At 43.1% G+C, this 19,168-nt stretch overlaps 1 protein-coding gene across 1 annotated transcript; it reads left to right on the top strand.

Annotated features, from left to right (window-relative positions):
* Nucleotides 1–10,336: 10,336 nt before the first annotated feature.
* LOC144667729 (proline-rich protein 15-like protein) lies at nucleotides 10,337–10,666 on the top strand. Its single transcript, XM_078529185.1, has one exon. The coding sequence runs from the start codon at nucleotides 10,346–10,348 to the stop codon at nucleotides 10,664–10,666; it is 321 nt and encodes a 106-aa protein (XP_078385311.1). The 5' UTR covers nucleotides 10,337–10,345.
* The last annotated feature ends 8,502 nt before the right edge of the window (nucleotides 10,667–19,168 follow it).

The following is a 19,168-nucleotide window of genomic DNA, read 5'->3' on the forward strand; positions in this document are numbered from 1 at the left end:
AATTCTAGAGCCATGGCTATGGCAGCAGAAGGCATGGCTGCCAATGGAATTAAGAAATTACAGGAAGTAGGAGAGTTAGGAATAAGTTAAGAGAGTTAGAGTTAGTCCATGGAAAACCATAATTAGCTAAAATTGAAATTAATAACTCCAGAAAAGTGAGACAAAGATTGAGACATTTAGCACTAAAATCCAAAGCATACATCTTGGTATTTTTCAGTTCTGTATTAATTGACTGTGATTCAGAGAATTCATTACTGATGTGTAGATCTTTAGTCCTGAACAGAGCAAACAACCTAAAAAATTGTGACTCAGAACTGGTTCAATTCATTTATTTATTTAATAGATCACCCCCTACATACCAAGCACAACACGTAATCCATTCCACGGCTCAGGATCGGAGGGGAAGGGTTGTTAGAACCAAGCACCTCTTGAAAGCACACAGGAGCAGAGTGGAGAATTTGAAGATTTCCCTGTAATCCAAGGGTACCTGTGGCTGCAAACTCAGGGCTTACCCACTCACCCAATCATGACGGAGGTGGGAGATGAAAAAGCCAGTCCATTGTAGAATAATGAGGAAGATCAGTTTTGTAGTCCTGGGACAAAAAGAGATCAATTGGGAATCTATGATTCCAACATTATTTAGATGCTGGGAAGAGGGAGAGGATTTCTTCTAAAAATCATTTGCGGAATGTGGTCAAGGCCTAAAGTTGCCCTTGATATTTGTAGCAATTTGACGCAGCAGAGTGGTTTGCTGGGGCATTTCAGAGGGCAGTTAAATGTCAGTCACATAAGTATTGGACTGGAGTTACATATAGGCCCAGACTGGGTAAGGGAAGCAGGTTTCCTTTCCTAAAGGACTTTAGTGAACCTGTTGAATTTTTAATAAGAATCTGACAGTTTCACGATCACTTTTATTGAGACGTACTTCTTAATTTACATTTTTTAACTGCATTCAAATTCTCAAACTTCCCCCAAGGAAGCTTTGAGCGTGTTCTGGATTATTAAGGCAAAACGCAGGATTACAAGACAGTAACACAATCACAATACTAATGTATCCGATCTGTATTCAGAATTTAGGAGAGGCAATTACAGAGGAGGGTTAATCATAGTAATAGACAGATAAAGAATTTTGTGATTGAAAGAGGTTGGAGGTGGGAGGTGAGAGCAGGATGATCAAACAACAGCCTTTTTGTTGCAGTCTTTCCAATTTAAAACTTCTTTCTTGATGTGATTTGGTATTTTACTTAGTCACAGAGATCTTTCTGACAGCTTTGCATAGATGTTTGTAACTAAATAAAGTGATATCACTTGTAAAGCTTTTCCACATCACAGAGCAGCTGAAATTAAAAGTGCACCAACCGTCAGAGTAGTTAATGATTGAGCTCCTGTTTGTTAAACATAGTGAGAATGGCCAGTAAACTTTTATTATATTTCCCCGCAACCCAGATGCTATTTGACCCTAAAACTCCGCACTCACTCCTAGAATTTTTTTTCTGCTGAGGGTGTCTAATTCCCTTGCTTTCAGTTTCTGGTCGGTGAATTTTGCGTTCATGGTGATGGGATGTCAATGCTGGTGAAAGGAATGCTTTCAGATTTCAGCTCATGCAATATTTTCTTCCGACATTAAAAATGCTATAAATTAAACAACAACTTGCAGAAGCAGGGCTGCACTTCTTTTTATTATTTCATGTGATGTGGGCGTTGCTGGCTAGGCCAGCATTTATTGCCCATTCCTAACTGCCCTTCAGAAGGTGGTAGCGATGCACCTTCTTGAATCACTGCAGTCCATGTGGTGCATAAGATTATGCAAAGTGCTATTAGGAAGGGAGTTCCAGGATTTTGACCCAGTGACAATGAAGGAACGGCAATATATTTCCAAGTTAGGATGGTGAGTGGCTTGGAGGGGAATTTCCATATGGTGGTGTTCCCATGTATCTGCTGCCCTTGTCCTTCTAGGTGGTATAGGTCATGGGTTTAGAAGCTGGTGTTGAAGAAGACTTGATGAGTTGCAGTGCATTTTGTAGATGGTACAAACTGGCACCTCTGTGCGCTGGCGGTGGAGAGAGAGAATGCTTGTAGATCCTTTCTCACCCTCTATTCTTGTGGCAGCAAACTCAGTGCTCACCCACTTGCCCAAGCATGACTGAGGTGGGAGATGAAAAAGCCAGTCCATTGTAGAATAATGAAGAAGATCAGTTTTGTGGTCCTGGGACAGAAAGATATCGATTGGGGATCAATGATTTCAACATTATTAAGATGCTGGGAAGAGGGAGAGGACCACTTCATGGTCACTTTTATTAATTTTTTATTCATTTTTAATTTACATTTTTTAACTGAATTCAAATTCTCAAACTTCCCCAAGGAAGCTTTGAACGTGTCCTGGATTATTAAGGTGGTGTGATCTAGAGCAATACTGGATGGATGAAATTCTGGAGGATTCATCGTGTGACCTTTCACATCAGCTGTCCTACCCTCACACTTCCTGCCTGTGGCCCTCCAACATGTTAATCCTCACACCGCATTGTGCCCCTTCAAAATCGGAAAGCTAACATAAGGCGAGGTATTTTTAATGCCTTCACTATTCTCTTTCCCTGGGTGTTGTACACAGCTGCATCATGAAGAACAATCTTCTCTTTCAGGAGGCTCCCGTACAGTGGAGCAACCATACAGGGTGGGCACACATTCACCACAACCAGTGGGAGAGAAGATCAGGTAAAGCAAAAGCTTAAATTATGTCAAGCTTAGATTTGAAAAGACAGTGGGGGGGAGGGGATTGCGTGGAGGAGTGCATGGCGGGTAGTACATCTCTGGTGGCTGAGTCAAGAACAATGGGCACATAACCTTACATCTAGAGCTAGACCATTTAGGAGTGAAATCAGGAAGCACTATTCGCACCCAAAGGCTGGCAGATATCTGGAACTCCCTACCCCAAAAGGCTATAGATGCTGAAGGGGTGGTTGAAATTTGCAAGACTGAGATTGATAGATTTTTTTTGGGTAGGGGTATTAGAGAAACTGCAGTATCAGGTGTGTAATTAACCTACCATTTAGTCACTTCATGAGGATTGAGGCTGATAACCTCAAATCCAACTGTTGACAATTTGTAACACAAATAGTTTTGAGTTGTTATTTGGAGAGCTGATTAATCGTGATAGGGCCCTGCCTCTGTTAAGACCAAAGTGCAGTTTATCAAGATTCCCATTGTACTTTAACCTGAAAGTGAATCGCTGCCAACTGAAACTCTGACTCTACTTTAAGAACTGCTATCACACATACCCACTCCCAACATCTGAAAACCTGACATTGAAGGCCCTTGCATCTAGAGATCCCTTGTGCCCCCTGTTTGCTTTTCCCACAGACTGACTGACCTCTTACTATAATCAAAGACCCACCAAAAAGAAGCCACATTGACCTTGAATCTCCAACCCTCTATGAACTTTGCATTTGAAAGCAGGATTACGTCTGCATTCCCAGGTGGACAAATAAGAAGAGCAGGGGAGTTCTCCTCAGGGTATTGGGCCAATACTTATCCCTCAAACCACATGACTAAAAACAGATTATCTGGTCATTATCAATTGCTGCTTGTGGGAGCTTGCTGTGCACAAACTGGTTGCCAGATTTCCTACATTACAGTAGTGACTACATTAAGGTAATAAAAACAGAAAATGCTGAAAAGATTCAGCAGGTCTGGCGGCATCTGTGGGGAGAGAAACAGAGTTAACGTTTCAAGTCCAATCTCTCTTCACAGATGTTGCCAGACCTGCTGAGTCTTTCCAGCACTTTCTTTTCAGATTCCCAGCATCCACAGCATTTTGCTTTTGCTACATTAAAGTAATTCATTGGCTGTAAAGTGCTTTGGGACGGCCTGAGGCCATGAAAGGTGCTATAGAAATGGAAGTCTTTGTTTTTATCCTACCAAGAGCTCTGCGTTGCCTGAGGTTTGTCTAGATGTTGCCTCATGCCCTCTAATGAGGAGTAGGAAAAACAAACTTCAAAAAGACTATTTAAACAAGAATAATAATAAACCTTCCAAATAGGCACCTCCCCATGGGATGTGGAGCACACAGTGTGCTACTGTCCTGCCCTATTTCAAACAACTGATTGTGGGATATAAAAGCTGCTAGTTTCAATGGTTGCTCTATTGAAACCAGCCCATTATAGAGGAAGCAGGCAGCTATTGTCTTCTTTGAGAGCACAGTTTCACTTCATAGTAGCTATTATTTACCCGTTTCTTTTGGCAGTGTATATTTCTAAATATGAAAAGACTAGTCTAACCTGTCCCATTAGCCATGTTTCATTTATAACTCCTGGAGTCAGTCCAGAGCAGTGACTAGCTCAAACAAACAGGGCCGATTGTTGGAGGAAGTCCTGTGCCCTTAAGGCATAAATTACATGCTTTTTTTATCTTCCACACAAAAGATTTCAAGGCACTCCTGTCTAATAGTTGTCCCTCAACCCTCATCAATAAAACAGATTATTTCATTGTTTATCTCATCACTGTTTATGGGATCTTGCTGTGTGCAAATTGTCTACTGTGTATCCCATATGTTACAAGTGTGGCTCCATTTCACGAGTAATTCTTTTGCATAACTTGCTTTAGGACAACCTGAGAATGGGATAGAATGGGATGTGAATGCAAATTCTTTTTATATAAGAATAGTGAAACCCAGGTTGACCAGTTCAGCAACAGAGCAGAAGAGGCGAGGATGAACAGGGCCAGTGGGATTGTGGAGTTAGTCAAACTAGAATGCTAGATGCATTCTGAAGCCTAAAGCAGCTTCTGACCCTGGGGCAGGGGTTGGGAATGGCCTGTGCCAGACAAATTGGTGCTGATCAACCAATCAGGACAGGTTGCATACTGTTTCATTTAAGATTCTGTTCTAAGGCTTAACCTTGATTGGTGTGTGAAGCATCCCCTCCACTGCCACTACCCCATCCCTTTGCCCCCTCTCCTGGCCTCTATTATCCCCCACACTCCATGTCACCTCTCCCTCCCCTCACACCCCTATCTCCCCTTCTTTTCTCTCTCCCCTAAAATGCCATCTCCCCTATCCCTCAGCAAGATTTTCCCATGGTGGGTGCTGGGTCTATTCTTGGCCAGTTGATCCATACATCGGAGGTGACTCTGCTGAGGGCTGGATGCATGGGCAATAGGGTGAGGTAGGGGTGAATGATTGGCACCCGATTAAGCAACCAAGAGTCCAAGCCTTTGGGATAGGAGAGGAGGAAATAAGCAAAGGGGAGATACTATGTGTTGAGCACCAGACGGGACTCAAAACTTTGGAGCAATCAATCCTTTTTTAACACCTTGATAAAAGCAAAAAACTGCGGATGCTGGAAATCCAAAACAAAAATAAAAATACCTGGAAAAACTCAGCAGGTCTGACAGCATCTGTGGAGAGGAACACAGTTAACGTTTTGAGTCCGTATGACTCTTCGACAGAACTAAGGGAAAATAGAAAAGAGGTGAAATATAAGGTGGTTTAAGGGGGGGTGGAACAAGTAGAGCTGGATAGAGGGCCAGTGATAGGTGGAGATTGCCAAAAGATGTCATAGACAAAAGGAACAAAGAGGTGTTGAAGGTGGTGATATTATCTAAGGAATGTGCTAATAGGTGACATTAAGGGTAAAAAGCAGGACATGCAAGGTACAGACAGGCCTAGTGGGGGTGGGGTGGGGGGAAGGGATCGAAATAGGCTAAAAGGTAGAGATAAACCAATGGATCAAAATACATTTAAAAATAATGGAAATAGGTGGGAAAAGAAAAATCTATATAAATTATTGGAAAACAGGGGGATCAGAAAGGGGGTGGGGATGGAGGAGAGAGTTCATGATCTAAAATTGTTGAACTCAATATTCAGTCCGGAAGGCTGTAAAGTGCCTAGTCAGAAGATGAGGTGCTGTTCCTCCAGTTTGCGTTGAGCTTCACTGGGACATTGCAGCAGGCCAAGGATGGACATTTTTTACACCTTTCTAGTTTCAGCTGAGCAGCTGAAGGAGAGCAAAGCAGCTACGTTGAGAAATCTCCACCCATTGCATGCTCCTGGTGCTTTTTATAATATTTTATTTTTCTATGCTTGACAGCTGAAGACTGGAAGAAAAGAAGCTCGAGACTGATACTGGGTGTGAAACTGGTTGATTGGGTACTGGTTTCACACAGTCCTCTCAGTTAGTGAGACATAAAAACAGAAAAAAACACAAGCAGTTTGTTTACCTCTGCAACTCTAACTGGAACCAAATGTGGAGAGAATTTCAAACATTCTGTGGCAACCCCCATGCTAAGCAACTACCCAGAGGTTGTGGCTGGTGGGGTGGGGCAGGGTGGGCGGGTTCCCACTGGCAGGGGCAGTGAAAGGAAGGTTCATCAGGCTGTAGAGTGAGACAGGTAGAGGGCTAGATGCAGAGTGTCACGTTACACTGATACCAGACACTATGGGCTGGTGATGATCTCTGGATGACAAAGGAAAGGTAACCAGGCGACTGACACAAACAAACACAGCAGAGACAGAAGGTCCAATTGTCACCCTAGCAACATGAGAATCAGAGAATTTTTATTACTGCAAATAAAAAGTTCAATGTGTCAAGATTAACCATAAATTATGAGCAAATCTGCTTCTCATTATTTCTAGTGTAGGTTAACTCACAGACATTTTTTGTGTAGTTCAAGGTCAGAGATATCAGTGTTTGGGAAGGGGGACAATTTTCTGCTTCTTTCATTCATTCCCAGGGCAGGTATATCACGGGGTTAGATACAGAGTAAAGCTCCCTCTACACTGTCCCCATCAAACACTCCCAGGGCAGGTACAAGTCAAATAGGATGCCAAGATTGTGAACATAAGGATTATTTGTGGTACGCCCATGGGTTTTTATCTCCTGTATACATTTCTCAGGAGACAAGTTTCCAGGTGTGACAATCAACAAGCAACAGTAGAAGAACACCACCTTTATTAACATGACTAATTCCAGCGAGTTTAATTGGCCCCAAGGTGGCATGTTTAGCAAAACACCTTCTTGCTGAGTCACCTGGTGAAATGTTGCCTTGTTGTGAAGGTCAGTACATGGCCACGCTGATGTGGGTGGTGCCCAGCACAACTTCAAAGTCCAAACACGACGTTCGCTCACAATCAGTACACAAGGATGTGTTGCCTCCCAAATCCATGTGCATCTTTTCTGCAACTCCATGTTTGAATCTCTCCAAATAGATTTCCATCCCTGCCACTGCACTGAAACGGCCCTTACCAAAATCACAAATCACATTCTATGTGACAGTGACAAAGGTAAACTATCTCTCCTCATCATTGTTTACTTATCTGCCACCTCTGACATGGTTGAAGAAAGATCTTGCATTTATATAGCATCCTTCATGACCTCAGTACACTCTAAAGCACTTTACACTAATGAAGTACCTTTGAAGTATAGCCATGTAGAAAGAATAACAACCAATTTCCACACAGCAAGATCCCACAAACAACAATGTGATGATGATCAGATAATCTGTTTCAGTGATGTTGGTTGAGGGATAAATATTGATCAAGACATCAGGGAGATGCTCTTCTTCAAAATAGTGCCATGGGATCTTTTTGGCAAGGCAAATGGGACCTTGGTTTAGTATCTCTTCTGAAAGATGGCACCTCCAATAGTGCAGCACTCACTCAGTAACTGCACAGAGTGTCAACCAGGGAATTGGTTCAAATCTCTGGAACGGGAACTTGAAAGTATGACCTTCTGACTCTGAGGCATTGTGTTACCCGCTGAGCCATGGGTTTTGCTGTATGTTTAACTTAATGTTCCAGTGAAGCTCAACGCAAACTGGAGGAACAGCACCTCATCTTCCGACTAGGCACTTTACAGCCTTCCAGACTGAATATTGAGTTCAACAATTTAAGATCATGAACTCACTCCTCCATCCCCACCCCCTTTCAGATCCCCCTTTTTTCCAATAATTTATATAGGTTTTTCTTTTCCCACCTATTTCCATTATTTTTAAATGTATTTTGATCCATTGGTTTATCTCTACCTTTCAGCCTATTTCGATCCCTTCCCCCCACCCCACCCCCACTAGGGCTATCTGTACCTTGCTCGTCCTGCTTTTTACCCTTAATGTCACCTATTAGCACATTCCTTAGATAATATCACCACCTTCAACACCTCTTTGTTTCTTTTGTCTATGACATCTTTTGGCAATCTCCACCTATCGCTGGCCCTCTATCCAACTCTACTTGTTCCCCCCCTCCCCGCCACCTTAAACCAGTTTATATTTCACCTCTTTTCTATTTTTCCTTAGTTCTGTTGAGTCATACGGACTCAAAACGTTAACTGTGTTCCTCTCCACAGATGCTGTCAGACCTGCTGAGTTTTTCCAGGTATTTTTATTTTTGTTTTGGATTTCCAGCATCCGCATTTTTTTTGCTTTTAACTTATTATCATCCCTGGCATGGTGGATGCTGCCACTGGAGGTGAAAAGTGCCTCAGTGCCAGGTAGGGGCAGCCCTCATATCTGGCAAGCACAAAAATCCATCAGATATGTAAAACTAAATCCCAGTCTTTGTTCCAGAAGCAAACTCATTAGGCTGCATCACAGATGGGTGAAGAATAGGTGATATGTTGCCAGCCTGTGCTGAGTGCCTCTACCAGTGATGGAGGTAAAGTGCTCCATGGTCAGCATTAGGTAGCTTCAAGCATTGTAACAATGTTGGTTCAATCTGTCAATCGGTTTCTGCTAGTATCTTGAAGATGGCTGGTTTCTGTAGAATTTTGATTTCCATTGCTACTGTATGAGCTGATTTCTGCTACATTGATTCTGCAAGGGTTATCCCCTCAGGAATGGTAAGAACCAGTCAGATGCCAAAGTTTTTTTTATTCTTTCATGGGATGTGGGTGTCATTGGCAAGGCCAGCATTTGTTGCCCATCCCTAATTGCCCTTGAACTGAGTAGCTTGCTAGGCCATTTCAGAGGGCAGTTAAGAGTCAACCACATTGCTGTGGGTCTGGAGTCACAAGGAGGCCAGACTGGGTGGGTAAGGATGGCAGATTTCCTTTCCTAAAGGAGATTTTTTTTTTTCAAAATACATTTTATTGTTTTTGCAACATCATAGAATCGTTCACATCTTGGGGTACACTTTAGCATTTGTAGATAAGGCAGGCTTTATATTAGCCAAAAATCACACCTTTTACAGCTGTAATGATAAAGTAATCAAGATGAAAACCTAAAGGAGATTGGTGAACCAAATAAGTTTTTATGGCAATTGAAGATAATTTCATGGTATTTCCAGATTTATTCACTGAATTTAAATTTCACCAGCTGCCATGGTGGGATTCGGACCCATGTCCCCAGGGCATTTGTCTGGGTCTCTGGATCACTAGTCCAGTGACATTACCACCGTCTTCCCCCTTCCACGTCCCCACGCCCGCACCCCCCCCCCCCCCCCATTACTTTGTCGTTTGTGGGATCTTGCTGTGTACACACCAGCTCTTGCATTTGCCTAGATAACAATAACTGGACTTCAGGAATAACTCATCGGACATCGAATCGCACAACAGAGAGAGAGGCCATTCGACCCACGGTGCCGTGCTGGCTCTTTGAAAGGGCGATCCAATCAGTGTCACTGCGCTGCTCTGTCACCGAAGCTCATTGTTTTACATCCCACACTCCAAATTGCAAGAGTTCGAACAGTTTTGCTAATTTATCGGCGGAGCCTCGCACTCCCAAATATGTAAAATACTCCCCAATCGCCCAATGATTCAAGCCGGTCTCTCAGCCACGTGACGGAGTGGGCTCGGTTTCATTTATACATTGACAGGTGAGGGAGTCACTTACACCTGCTGGAGAGAGAGAGAGAGAGAGACACTGACACACGAGCAGAGAAAGGCTCTGGGACGCGCAGGTGAACGGACACAGAAGGTGGGGGGGACTGGAGTCGGGAGAGTTCAAGCTGAGAGAGGCTTCAACCAGAAAGTGGAGAGAATTGGAGCGACCCCGAGGCCCAGCAAACTCGCCCATTCCCCATTTAACCGGGCTCTCGCCTCAGGAACTCATCCCCAGGGGAAAGGCGATCCCACTTAGTGAACTCGTGCAGTCCATTTGAAGTGTTAATTGCTGCAATTTGCTTAAAGGGTTAACCAGCAATCTGTTGGCAGGATTAATGTCTTGCAATCATCTGCTCGCAGGGTTAAATCCCACCCCAGTTTAAAGGTGAACCTCTGGAATATCCATTTCGATTCGAAGCCAGCAGCAACCCTGAGCCGAATCCCAGGAGTGAGGTTTCCTCTACTCGGCATCGGATTGTAACTGATTCTCCGGAACTGTGAGATCTCGGGGTATTGGTGGTGCTGGTGGTGGGGGTGCCATGGATGACAATTCCGCTCAGAGTTGGTGGAAATTCACCTTCCTGCGCAAGAGAAAGAACAGCCCCAAAGTTTTGTACGAGATCCCGGTGGACCGGAGCAATACCGACAGCAAGGAGTGCGGTGAGAGGGAGACCCAGTGCAGAGCTGACTCGGAGCTGGAAGCCCGGCTGGAGAAAATCGTGGACAAAACCACCAAGGGCAGACACGTCAGGGTGTCCAACTCCGGGAGGTTCAAAGAGAAGAAGAAGGTGAGATCGTGTCTGTCGGAAAACCCGGGCTTCTTTAGCGATTCGGGGAACGCCGGCGCACCGCAGCCCTGAGCGGACCCCGCACCGCAGCCCTGAGCGGACCCCGCATCTCCCTCGGTGAAAGAAGTGACAATTCTGAATGAGAGGATTTCTGAAAGCCCGACACAGCCCAGAATGAGCGACGCCGACAACCGACATAAAGGGGTTAACCGGCAAAACCCGTTTACAGGCTCAATGTCTGCAACCTGCTCATCCAAGGGTTATAAATCCCGCCCCAATATTTAAAGGTGAACCTCTGGAATCCATTTCAATTCAGAAGAAGCAGATTTTTGTTATGATATTTCAGTTTTTTTTTCTTAAAAAAAAGAGAGACCAGGGTGGTCTGTTTTCAGTTGTTTAGAGTTTGGCTGTACAATTTATTTGGGCTCTAAAAGCCCTGGATTTCCGAAGGTGATCAGCGTCTGATTGCGAAATGAATGTTCCGCCGCTGTTTTCTGGACGGACTGAAAGTGAAGACTTGTAGGGAAACAAATAGGAACATAGGATTTAGGAGTAGGCCATTCGGCCCTTTAGTAGGAGTAGGAGACGGGGGGGTGTTATTGTTGGTGGAGAACGGTGTGAAGGAGCTCGAGTGAAAGGAAGATATTTCATGCTGCACCCATCATGACTGAGTATTTCAACCAAACATTGTGTGAGAGAAAATCCCACAGGTTGTGCGTGAATATAAATCGCGAGGATTGATGCAAAAGGGTGTAACGCCGTAAAAAGGAACCCGACGACATGGTTTTACATGTAAAAAGGACATTGAATTGTGTTGAGTGCATTGTGTTTAGTAAACAATGAATGTTAAGAGAAAAAATATTGGGTCACAGGGCATTGGATTTTGCCCGTGCACCAGCCGAGTGTAGAGTGTAATCAGGGGCTCTGATTTTCATGGGAAACTTACGGATTGGCAGAATATGATTGGAAAAAGATCCCTTAAACTCTGATTTGAATTAAATGATCTTAATTGACTATGACTCGGTGTCAGATTTTGTTTGGCTCTCCTGTGAAGCGTCTTGGGACATTTTGCTCTGTTAAAGGCGCTATATAGCCACCCTAAACCACTGGGCTATACGGCCGTCCTAAACCACTGGGCTATACGGCCGTCCTAAACCACTGGGCTTGATCACAGAGATCCAGCAGAAATCCAGACCAGGTTCAGGTGCTGCGTGTATGAGAGAGAAAAACCATAGCTTGCAGGAAGTTTCACAGCAAATCTAGATATTAGTATAAAGTGTATGGATGTTATTGGGTCATTCCTGGACCTGAGAATAGAATGCTGTCAAGATTGGGCAGATTATCAGGATAGAATGCACGGGAAGCCCCAGCGTCTGACCTGGCTTTCGAAAAAGCTGGACAGCTTCCCAGACATCGGTTAACAAGCCTAGGAGTGGGGAGCACCAGGTGGTTGTACGTCAGGAGAGTCCCTGCTGTATAAAGGCTGAATGACAAATGTTATCGCCCATTTTCAAGGGAAAATGATTACTGGCTATTGAGTAATTCAGCCACAGATCCCTTCCATCTGATCGACCCTGATTTTAATTTTTTTTTGTTTTTTGTTTTTTTTTATCTCTGAGATTATCCTGTTAAACTGAGGTGCTGTCAGAGGGAAGTGGCAGTGTTTCTCTTTTATCCCTTGTTCCCAAGACATTCTGTAGTTTGTGCCAATGTTAACTGAATAAGTTAGCTAAATGTGGCTGATTGGGAATCCAGCTGTGGTTCATTGCATTTCTGATTTAGTACATCAAGAGTGAATAAAAGACACTGTTGGTCTTATGATCTCAATATTAATATTTACACTGTGGTATGTAAGTGAACTTTGACCCTCTACTAGGGCTTCTTGGTAAGATGATAAAACAAACATCAGAGTATGTGTTTTACTTGGCGACTGAATGGTGGTAGATGTTTCTACAAAAGACTTGCATTTATTTAAAATCTTTTCCTGTCCTTAGCACTTTACAGCTAATAAAGTCATTGTGGTAAAAGCAAAATACTGCAGATGCTGGAAATCTGAAACAAGAACAAAAAATGCTGGAAAACTCAGCAGGTCTAACAGCATCTGTGGAGAGAGAAACAGAGTTAATGTTTTGAGTCCATATGACTTCTTCAGAGCTAAAGGGAAGTAGAAATGTGGTGAAATATATACTATTTAAGGGGGGTGGAACAGGTGAAGCTGGATAGAAGGCAAGCAATAGGTGGAGGCAAAGGAGAGATTGCAAAAGATGTCATAAACAAAAGGTCAAAGGGTTGTTAAAGGGTTTCTTCCTTAACGGAGGTTTTCCACCCACGGTGGTTGACAGGGCCCTCAACCGTGTCTAGCCTATCTCCTGCGCGTCCACCCTCACACCTTTCTCTCCCTCCCAGAACCATGATAGGGTCCCCCTTGTCCTCACTTATCACCCCACCAGCCTCCGCGTTCAAAGGATCATCCTCTGCCATTTCTGCCAACTCCAGCATGATGCCACCACCAAACACAGCACCCCCCCCCCCCCCCCCCACCCCCCGGTGGCATTCCGCAGGGATCATTCCCTCCGGGACACCCTGGTCCACTCCTCCATCACCCCCTACACCTCAACCCCCTCCCACGGTACCTTCCCATGCAACCGCAGAAGGTGCAACACCTGCCCCTTTACTTCCCCCCCCCCCGACCTCCTCACCATCCAAGCGCCCAAACACTCCTTTCAAGTGAAGCAGCATTTCACTTGCACTACCCTCAATTTAATCTATTGCATTCGCTGTTCCCAATGTGGTTTCCAATACATTGGAGAGACCAAACGCAGACTGGGTGACCGCTTTGCAGAACACCTTCGGTCTGTCCGCAAGCATTACCCAGACCTCCCAGTCACTTGCAATTTCAACACACCACCCTACTCTCATGCCCATATGTCCGTCCTTGGCCTGCTGCAATGTCCCAGTGAACTGGAGGAACAGCACCTCATCTTCTGACTAGGCACTTTACAGCCTTCTGGACTTAATATTGAGTTCAACAATTTCAGATCATGAACTCTCCTCCATCCCCACCCCCTTTCCAATCCCCCTTTTTCCAATAATTTATAATTTTTAACAAAATATATTTTTCTTTTCCCACCTATTTTTAAATTGATTTTGATCTATTGTTTTATCTCCACCTTTTAGCCCGTTTCAATCCCTTCCCCCCACCCCACCCCCACTAGGGCCATCTGCCACTAGCTTGACCTGCTTGCTACCCTTAATGTCCCCATTAGAACATTCCTTAGATAATATCACCCCTTTGTCCTTTTGTCTATGACATCTTTGGCAATCTCTTCTTGGCCTCCACCTATCACTGGCCCCCTATCTAGTTCTACCTGTCCCACTCCCCTCTACCAGCTTATATTTCACCTCATTTCTCTATTTCCTTAGATCTGATGAAGAAACATACAGACTCGAAACATAAACTGTGTTCCTCTCCGCAGGTGCTGTCAGACTTGCTGAGTTTTTCCAGGTATTTTTGTTTTTGTTTCAGATTTCCAGCATCTGCAGTATTTTGCTTTTATTTTAATAGTAGTGGTACTGGCTAAAGGAGGTGCTAATGGTGACATTAAGCGTGGAAAGCAGAATGTGATAATGGCTGGACCAGGGTAAGCACTCTGGAAAATGTGATGACAATTGTATTGTTTAAGCGGGGGGTGAAGCAGGTGAAGCTGGATAGAAGTCATTCTGGAGCTAGTCGCTGTTGTAATGTAGCAAACCCACAGCCAATTTGCATACTACAAGCTTGCACCAAAAGCAATGTGGTGATGACCAGATCACCTGTTTCAGTGATGCTGGATGAGGGATAAATATCGGCGTCAGGTAGAACTCCCAGCATCTCTTTGAAATACTGCAATGGGATATTTTGGGTTCACTTGAAAGGGCAGACAGGGCCTCAGTTTTAATATCTTCTCCAAAGCAAGATGTGTCCAACAGTGCAGCACTCCTTGAGCACTTTTTTTTTTTTAAACATTCTTTCATGGGATGTGAGCATTGCTGGTAGGGCCAGCATTTGTTGCTCACCCCTAATTGAAGTATCAGCTTATTTTACCGGCTTAAATCCCTGGGGCAGGACTTGAAACCACAACCTTCTGACTCAGATGGTTAAGTAAATATCCAACTGAATTACATTTACCTGTATTGCATACAAGGTGTTTTCTACAAATATTGCACGCAGCTAACAGTGTCACCATAGCCACACCTGTGTCGAGTCAGCAAGTTCTATTGGGTAACATCGGATTAGAACATAAGCACTCAAATTAATGTAAAAGCAAAATACCACGGCTGCCGGAAATCTGAAACAAAAACAAAATTACCTGGAAAAACTCAGCAGGTCTGACTGCGGAGAGGAATACAGTTAACGTTTCGAGTCCGTATGACTCTTCATCAGAACTAATGGCTTATTAGAAGGATCCCCAGGATAACTTACAATCGCCACACAGGTTGAAATTTATGATCTCTCAGAAACAAATGCCTCAAGTTGCATATAAAAGTGATATCCAATCCATATGCAAAGTTGAGAGGGAGCTCATTCACTTTATAAATTAAATAAAAATTTATAGATGGGGGTTTCAGTTTATGATTCAGGCCAACATATAGTCTTGAATAGAGGTCAGCATCCAAATTCTATGCATTAAAACAAAATGGTACCGCTGCCCCTCACAGACTTGGATTCAACCTATCTCTGTCACTATTTGGGAACAAAAGCCAGCCAAGGGACCTGAGAAAATAATACCACTGCACTACACCACCCCCTCCCCCCTTCCCCCGCCCCCCACCGCCCCAAGGAGGACAACCTATTGGCACAACATTGATTTATGTGAAGAATGGTTATTAGGGCAGGAGGTTAGCAGAAGGATGCTGGAGCTGAATTCCACTGAGGGTCTGTGACTTCCGGGGAGGGAGCTTAGACAGGAAAAGATAAACTTGGATGGAGTTGACCAGTGCATGAGGCAGTTCTGGAGTTTGGGTGCAATAGCAACTGAGTAAACTTGCATTTATATAGCACCTTTCACAACTACAGGGCCAAAGTGCTTTACAAGCAATTAATGTTTCAGTGGTACATTGAGGTTCCTTGTCATATTTTACATTTTGAGAATGAATTAAAATGATATAAATGGCCTTCAATAAGTGGAGTTACATAGCCCACATACCCTAAAATTCATTTCACATTTCAATGTATCCTATTTTTAAAGTGAGTTAAAGACTACTGATAAATGGTGTATATACTAAGGTATGTATATGAAATTCCCTGGTTGCAGATTCAACCCTTAGATATACAACAGCTTGTGCGATTTACAGGAATGTAATGGGGGTAGATCAAAGTTGTGGAGGGTGTGACGTTGCAGGGGTCATGATGTGGAAAATAGGGGTCCAATGCTGTAGCCTTGATATCCTGATCCATATTCCCTGCAAAACACCATACTGGAACTGTGAGGTAACGAATCACCATTTATATCATGTAAATATCATGGTTTATTTTATCACCCTTTTCCGCAATTCTTTGTCAGACAATATATAGCAAGGCTTAAGCGTCATCTGGTGTTTGTTAATGTCTTCTGGGGCATCACAATTGTCAATATTCCTGCCCCGATCAATGTCCCTCTGAAAGTGAGGCTACCTGGGCCATGTTTGGAGTCAAGCACTGTTTGATTTTAAAGTTCATTATAACCAAATAACAGCCTGTAACACCCTCTGTTCTTTTTCCAGTGCACAATTATCCCTTCTTATTACTGCTGTAATTGGGTCCTTCATCAATATGGCTATTTCCCCCAACCCAATTTCCCTGTCGTTTCTAAAGATACTAGAGCTTGGAGTACTTCGTTCCCAATTATGGTCAGTTTCTAGGTAGGTCTGTCACGAAACCCTTTAAGTTGAACTTTTTGTGCCTAACTCACTGCTTTTATTTCTTATGCTTCATACATCCATGTACATAAACCTTATCTGGGTAGCTGCCCTTATCCCTGCATCCTGCCCATATGCCCTGACACTATTTCTCTCACACTTTTTGACTTGGCCCCCCCAATGCCCTAACTAATTTAAATCTTTTCCCACAATCTGATTTACCCTTTCCCCAAGGATATGGGCTGCCCATGCTATCTGATGCCTCGTTTGTTGTCCTTGGTTGAGGAAAGATATGATCCCAGCATGTAAATATGTATCAATGAGGTATCGTTTAACTGGAAATTAAGCAAAGGTTTGAAAAATGCAAGCAGGACATTTCAATCTTACCTAACCTTGTGGAAAGCAAGGTTTGAGATTAGGGAAACCTGTTCTCCTCACAGATGGCATATAACCAGAACAGGTGCACTGGGATGGGAGATGTTGAGAGACAACAAATACTTTTAATGAACAATTATCTGTTGAGACAGGAGTTTGTGGATTAGAGACAGATTAAGAGTACTGCTTGAATATTTTTCAGGAAAGTTAGGGACGGTTCAGGGTAGGGGATCAGCAGGTGAGAAATAAAAACAGAAAGTGCTGGAAAAACTCAGGTCTGGCAGCATCAGTGGAGAGAGAAGCAGAATTAATGTTTAGAGTCCAATATGGTTCTTCTTATTGGACACAAAACATTAATTCTATTTCTCTCTCCACAGATGCTACCAGACCTGCTGAGCTTTTCCAGCATTTTCTGTTTCTATTTCAGATTTCCAGCATCCGCAGTATTTTGCCTTTAGCCTGCTGGTGGGAGGTGTGGGGATTGTTAATTATCTGGTACAATAATTGTCTCTGTTTCTTGAGTTCCTTAATCTGATGGCCATGAACAGTCATATGATTTGCATTTAAAGTAGATTAAAAGCAGGATGTACTTGTAAATGTTAATTTTAAACCCTCCAGTGTTGGCAGCTGTGCCCACAGCTGTGCCTACAGCTGCCTCGCCCCTAAATTCTGGAATTCCCTCCCTAAACCCTCCCACATCTCTCTTCCCCTTTAAGACACTCCTTAAAACCTACCTCTTTGACCTGTATAATTTATATGGTTCAGTATCATATTTTGTTAATCTCCTGTGAACTTCCTTGGCACATTTTACTAATTTAAAGGTGCTATTTAAATGCAAACTGTTATTATATGGTAAAAGTATTTCAGCCCAGAGTTATCCAATTATTTATAAAATATTAATTTGCTAAATTCACTCCTTGTTTTGTAAGATGTTGTGGATCATTTCCCACCATTCTATGAAAGCATTTTCTCACATGGGTGGTGGCAATCATCGAAAGAGAAGGGCGGTGCAAAAGTAATTAAAGCAAGGAAATTCGAGAATGGATTCCAGAAAGGGAATATACTTTTTAAATTTGTGCCGAATAACGCAACAGGAATTCATTTGCTGCTTTATTACTGTGACATTTTGTGACCTGTGACTAATGTCAAAGGATAAGAATAACATGTGAGAGCGAGACCTGAGGTTATGGGTGATCACTGAAGTGACATGAGCAATGTCAGGTGGTTATACAGAGAGAAAATAGGGTTTAAGGATGTGTTGCTAGGGTCATCCAGTTAAAATGAAGCATTGCTGAAAAAAGAGAAATGTTGAAGCTTTTCATCTTGCATTCTACAGGAAAGACACAAGAAAGTCTCTCATTTGTTATTCTTCCTCTTTCGCACTGATCACGGGTCATGATTTTGTTTCAGTTCCACTTCACCGTAATATTAGCGTTTGTTTCCGTTTCGCAGATCATAAACTGAAAACAAATGGGGTCAGTCCAGGCGGGTGGAATCAAAGCTTCTCCCCTCATCAGCTGGCAATTTAAGGGTTAAAAGTTTAGTCGCAGTAATCCTTTAACCTTCATTTTTGCACCAGAGGGAACGTCAAAGATATTGTCACATCCCAGCCAGTGTATGTGTGAATGTAGGAAAATGTTCCAGATGCTGTTTTTAATCTTGTTTTTAACTTTCCTTTCCCTTCACCATGTGTTAACTCCCAATTAAGTAACTGCCTACCAAGTCTCTGCTATTGTAACATGTGAACTTGTAGGTGAGTTCCCATTAGGCCTTTTGCACAAAATCAGTTTGGTAACTTTTTTTCAGAAAAGCCAACTGCAAGGTTAAAGTTTCACCCATATCATCATGCTGTAAAAAATTAAACCTTGTTACGTGATCTTCTTAATGCTCCTGGGAGTAACTCTAGATCGTTAGGTAAAGTGGGTAAATTGATACAAGCCATTAACATCACAGAGCAGGCAAAAGATGTATGAATAGAGCTTAATACCTCCATCTCTCATCAGGAATAGGTCATTTGAGACCTCTGTAACACAGTTACAGGCTTTAGCCCACTAAAATATGCTCGCATTTTCTTCAAACATTTCATCTCAATATGGTGGAAAGAATGTTTTAGCTGCTTGTGAAACTCCTATGTGTTATTAAGTGTTCTATTAACCAACTGAAGCCTCTGACTGATGTTATGGATTTTTTTTTTAACGTGGGCAGATGTTGGTTTTCCTTCATCCTCACTGGGTCACTGCCCCACTCCAAATCACACACCATTCCGACTTGGAAATATATCGCCGTTCCTTCTTTGTCACTGGGACAAAATCTGGAACCCCT

This window comes from Cetorhinus maximus, chromosome 25 (genome assembly GCF_964194155.1).
Source record: "Cetorhinus maximus chromosome 25, sCetMax3.hap1.1, whole genome shotgun sequence".
Taxonomy (NCBI): domain Eukaryota; kingdom Metazoa; phylum Chordata; class Chondrichthyes; order Lamniformes; family Cetorhinidae; genus Cetorhinus; species Cetorhinus maximus.

Excerpts from the sequence above, each read along its gene's own strand:
- LOC144667729 (XM_078529185.1), top strand. The coding sequence starts at position 10,346 with ATGGATGACAATTCCGCTCAGAGTTGGTGGAAATTCACCTTCCTGCGC.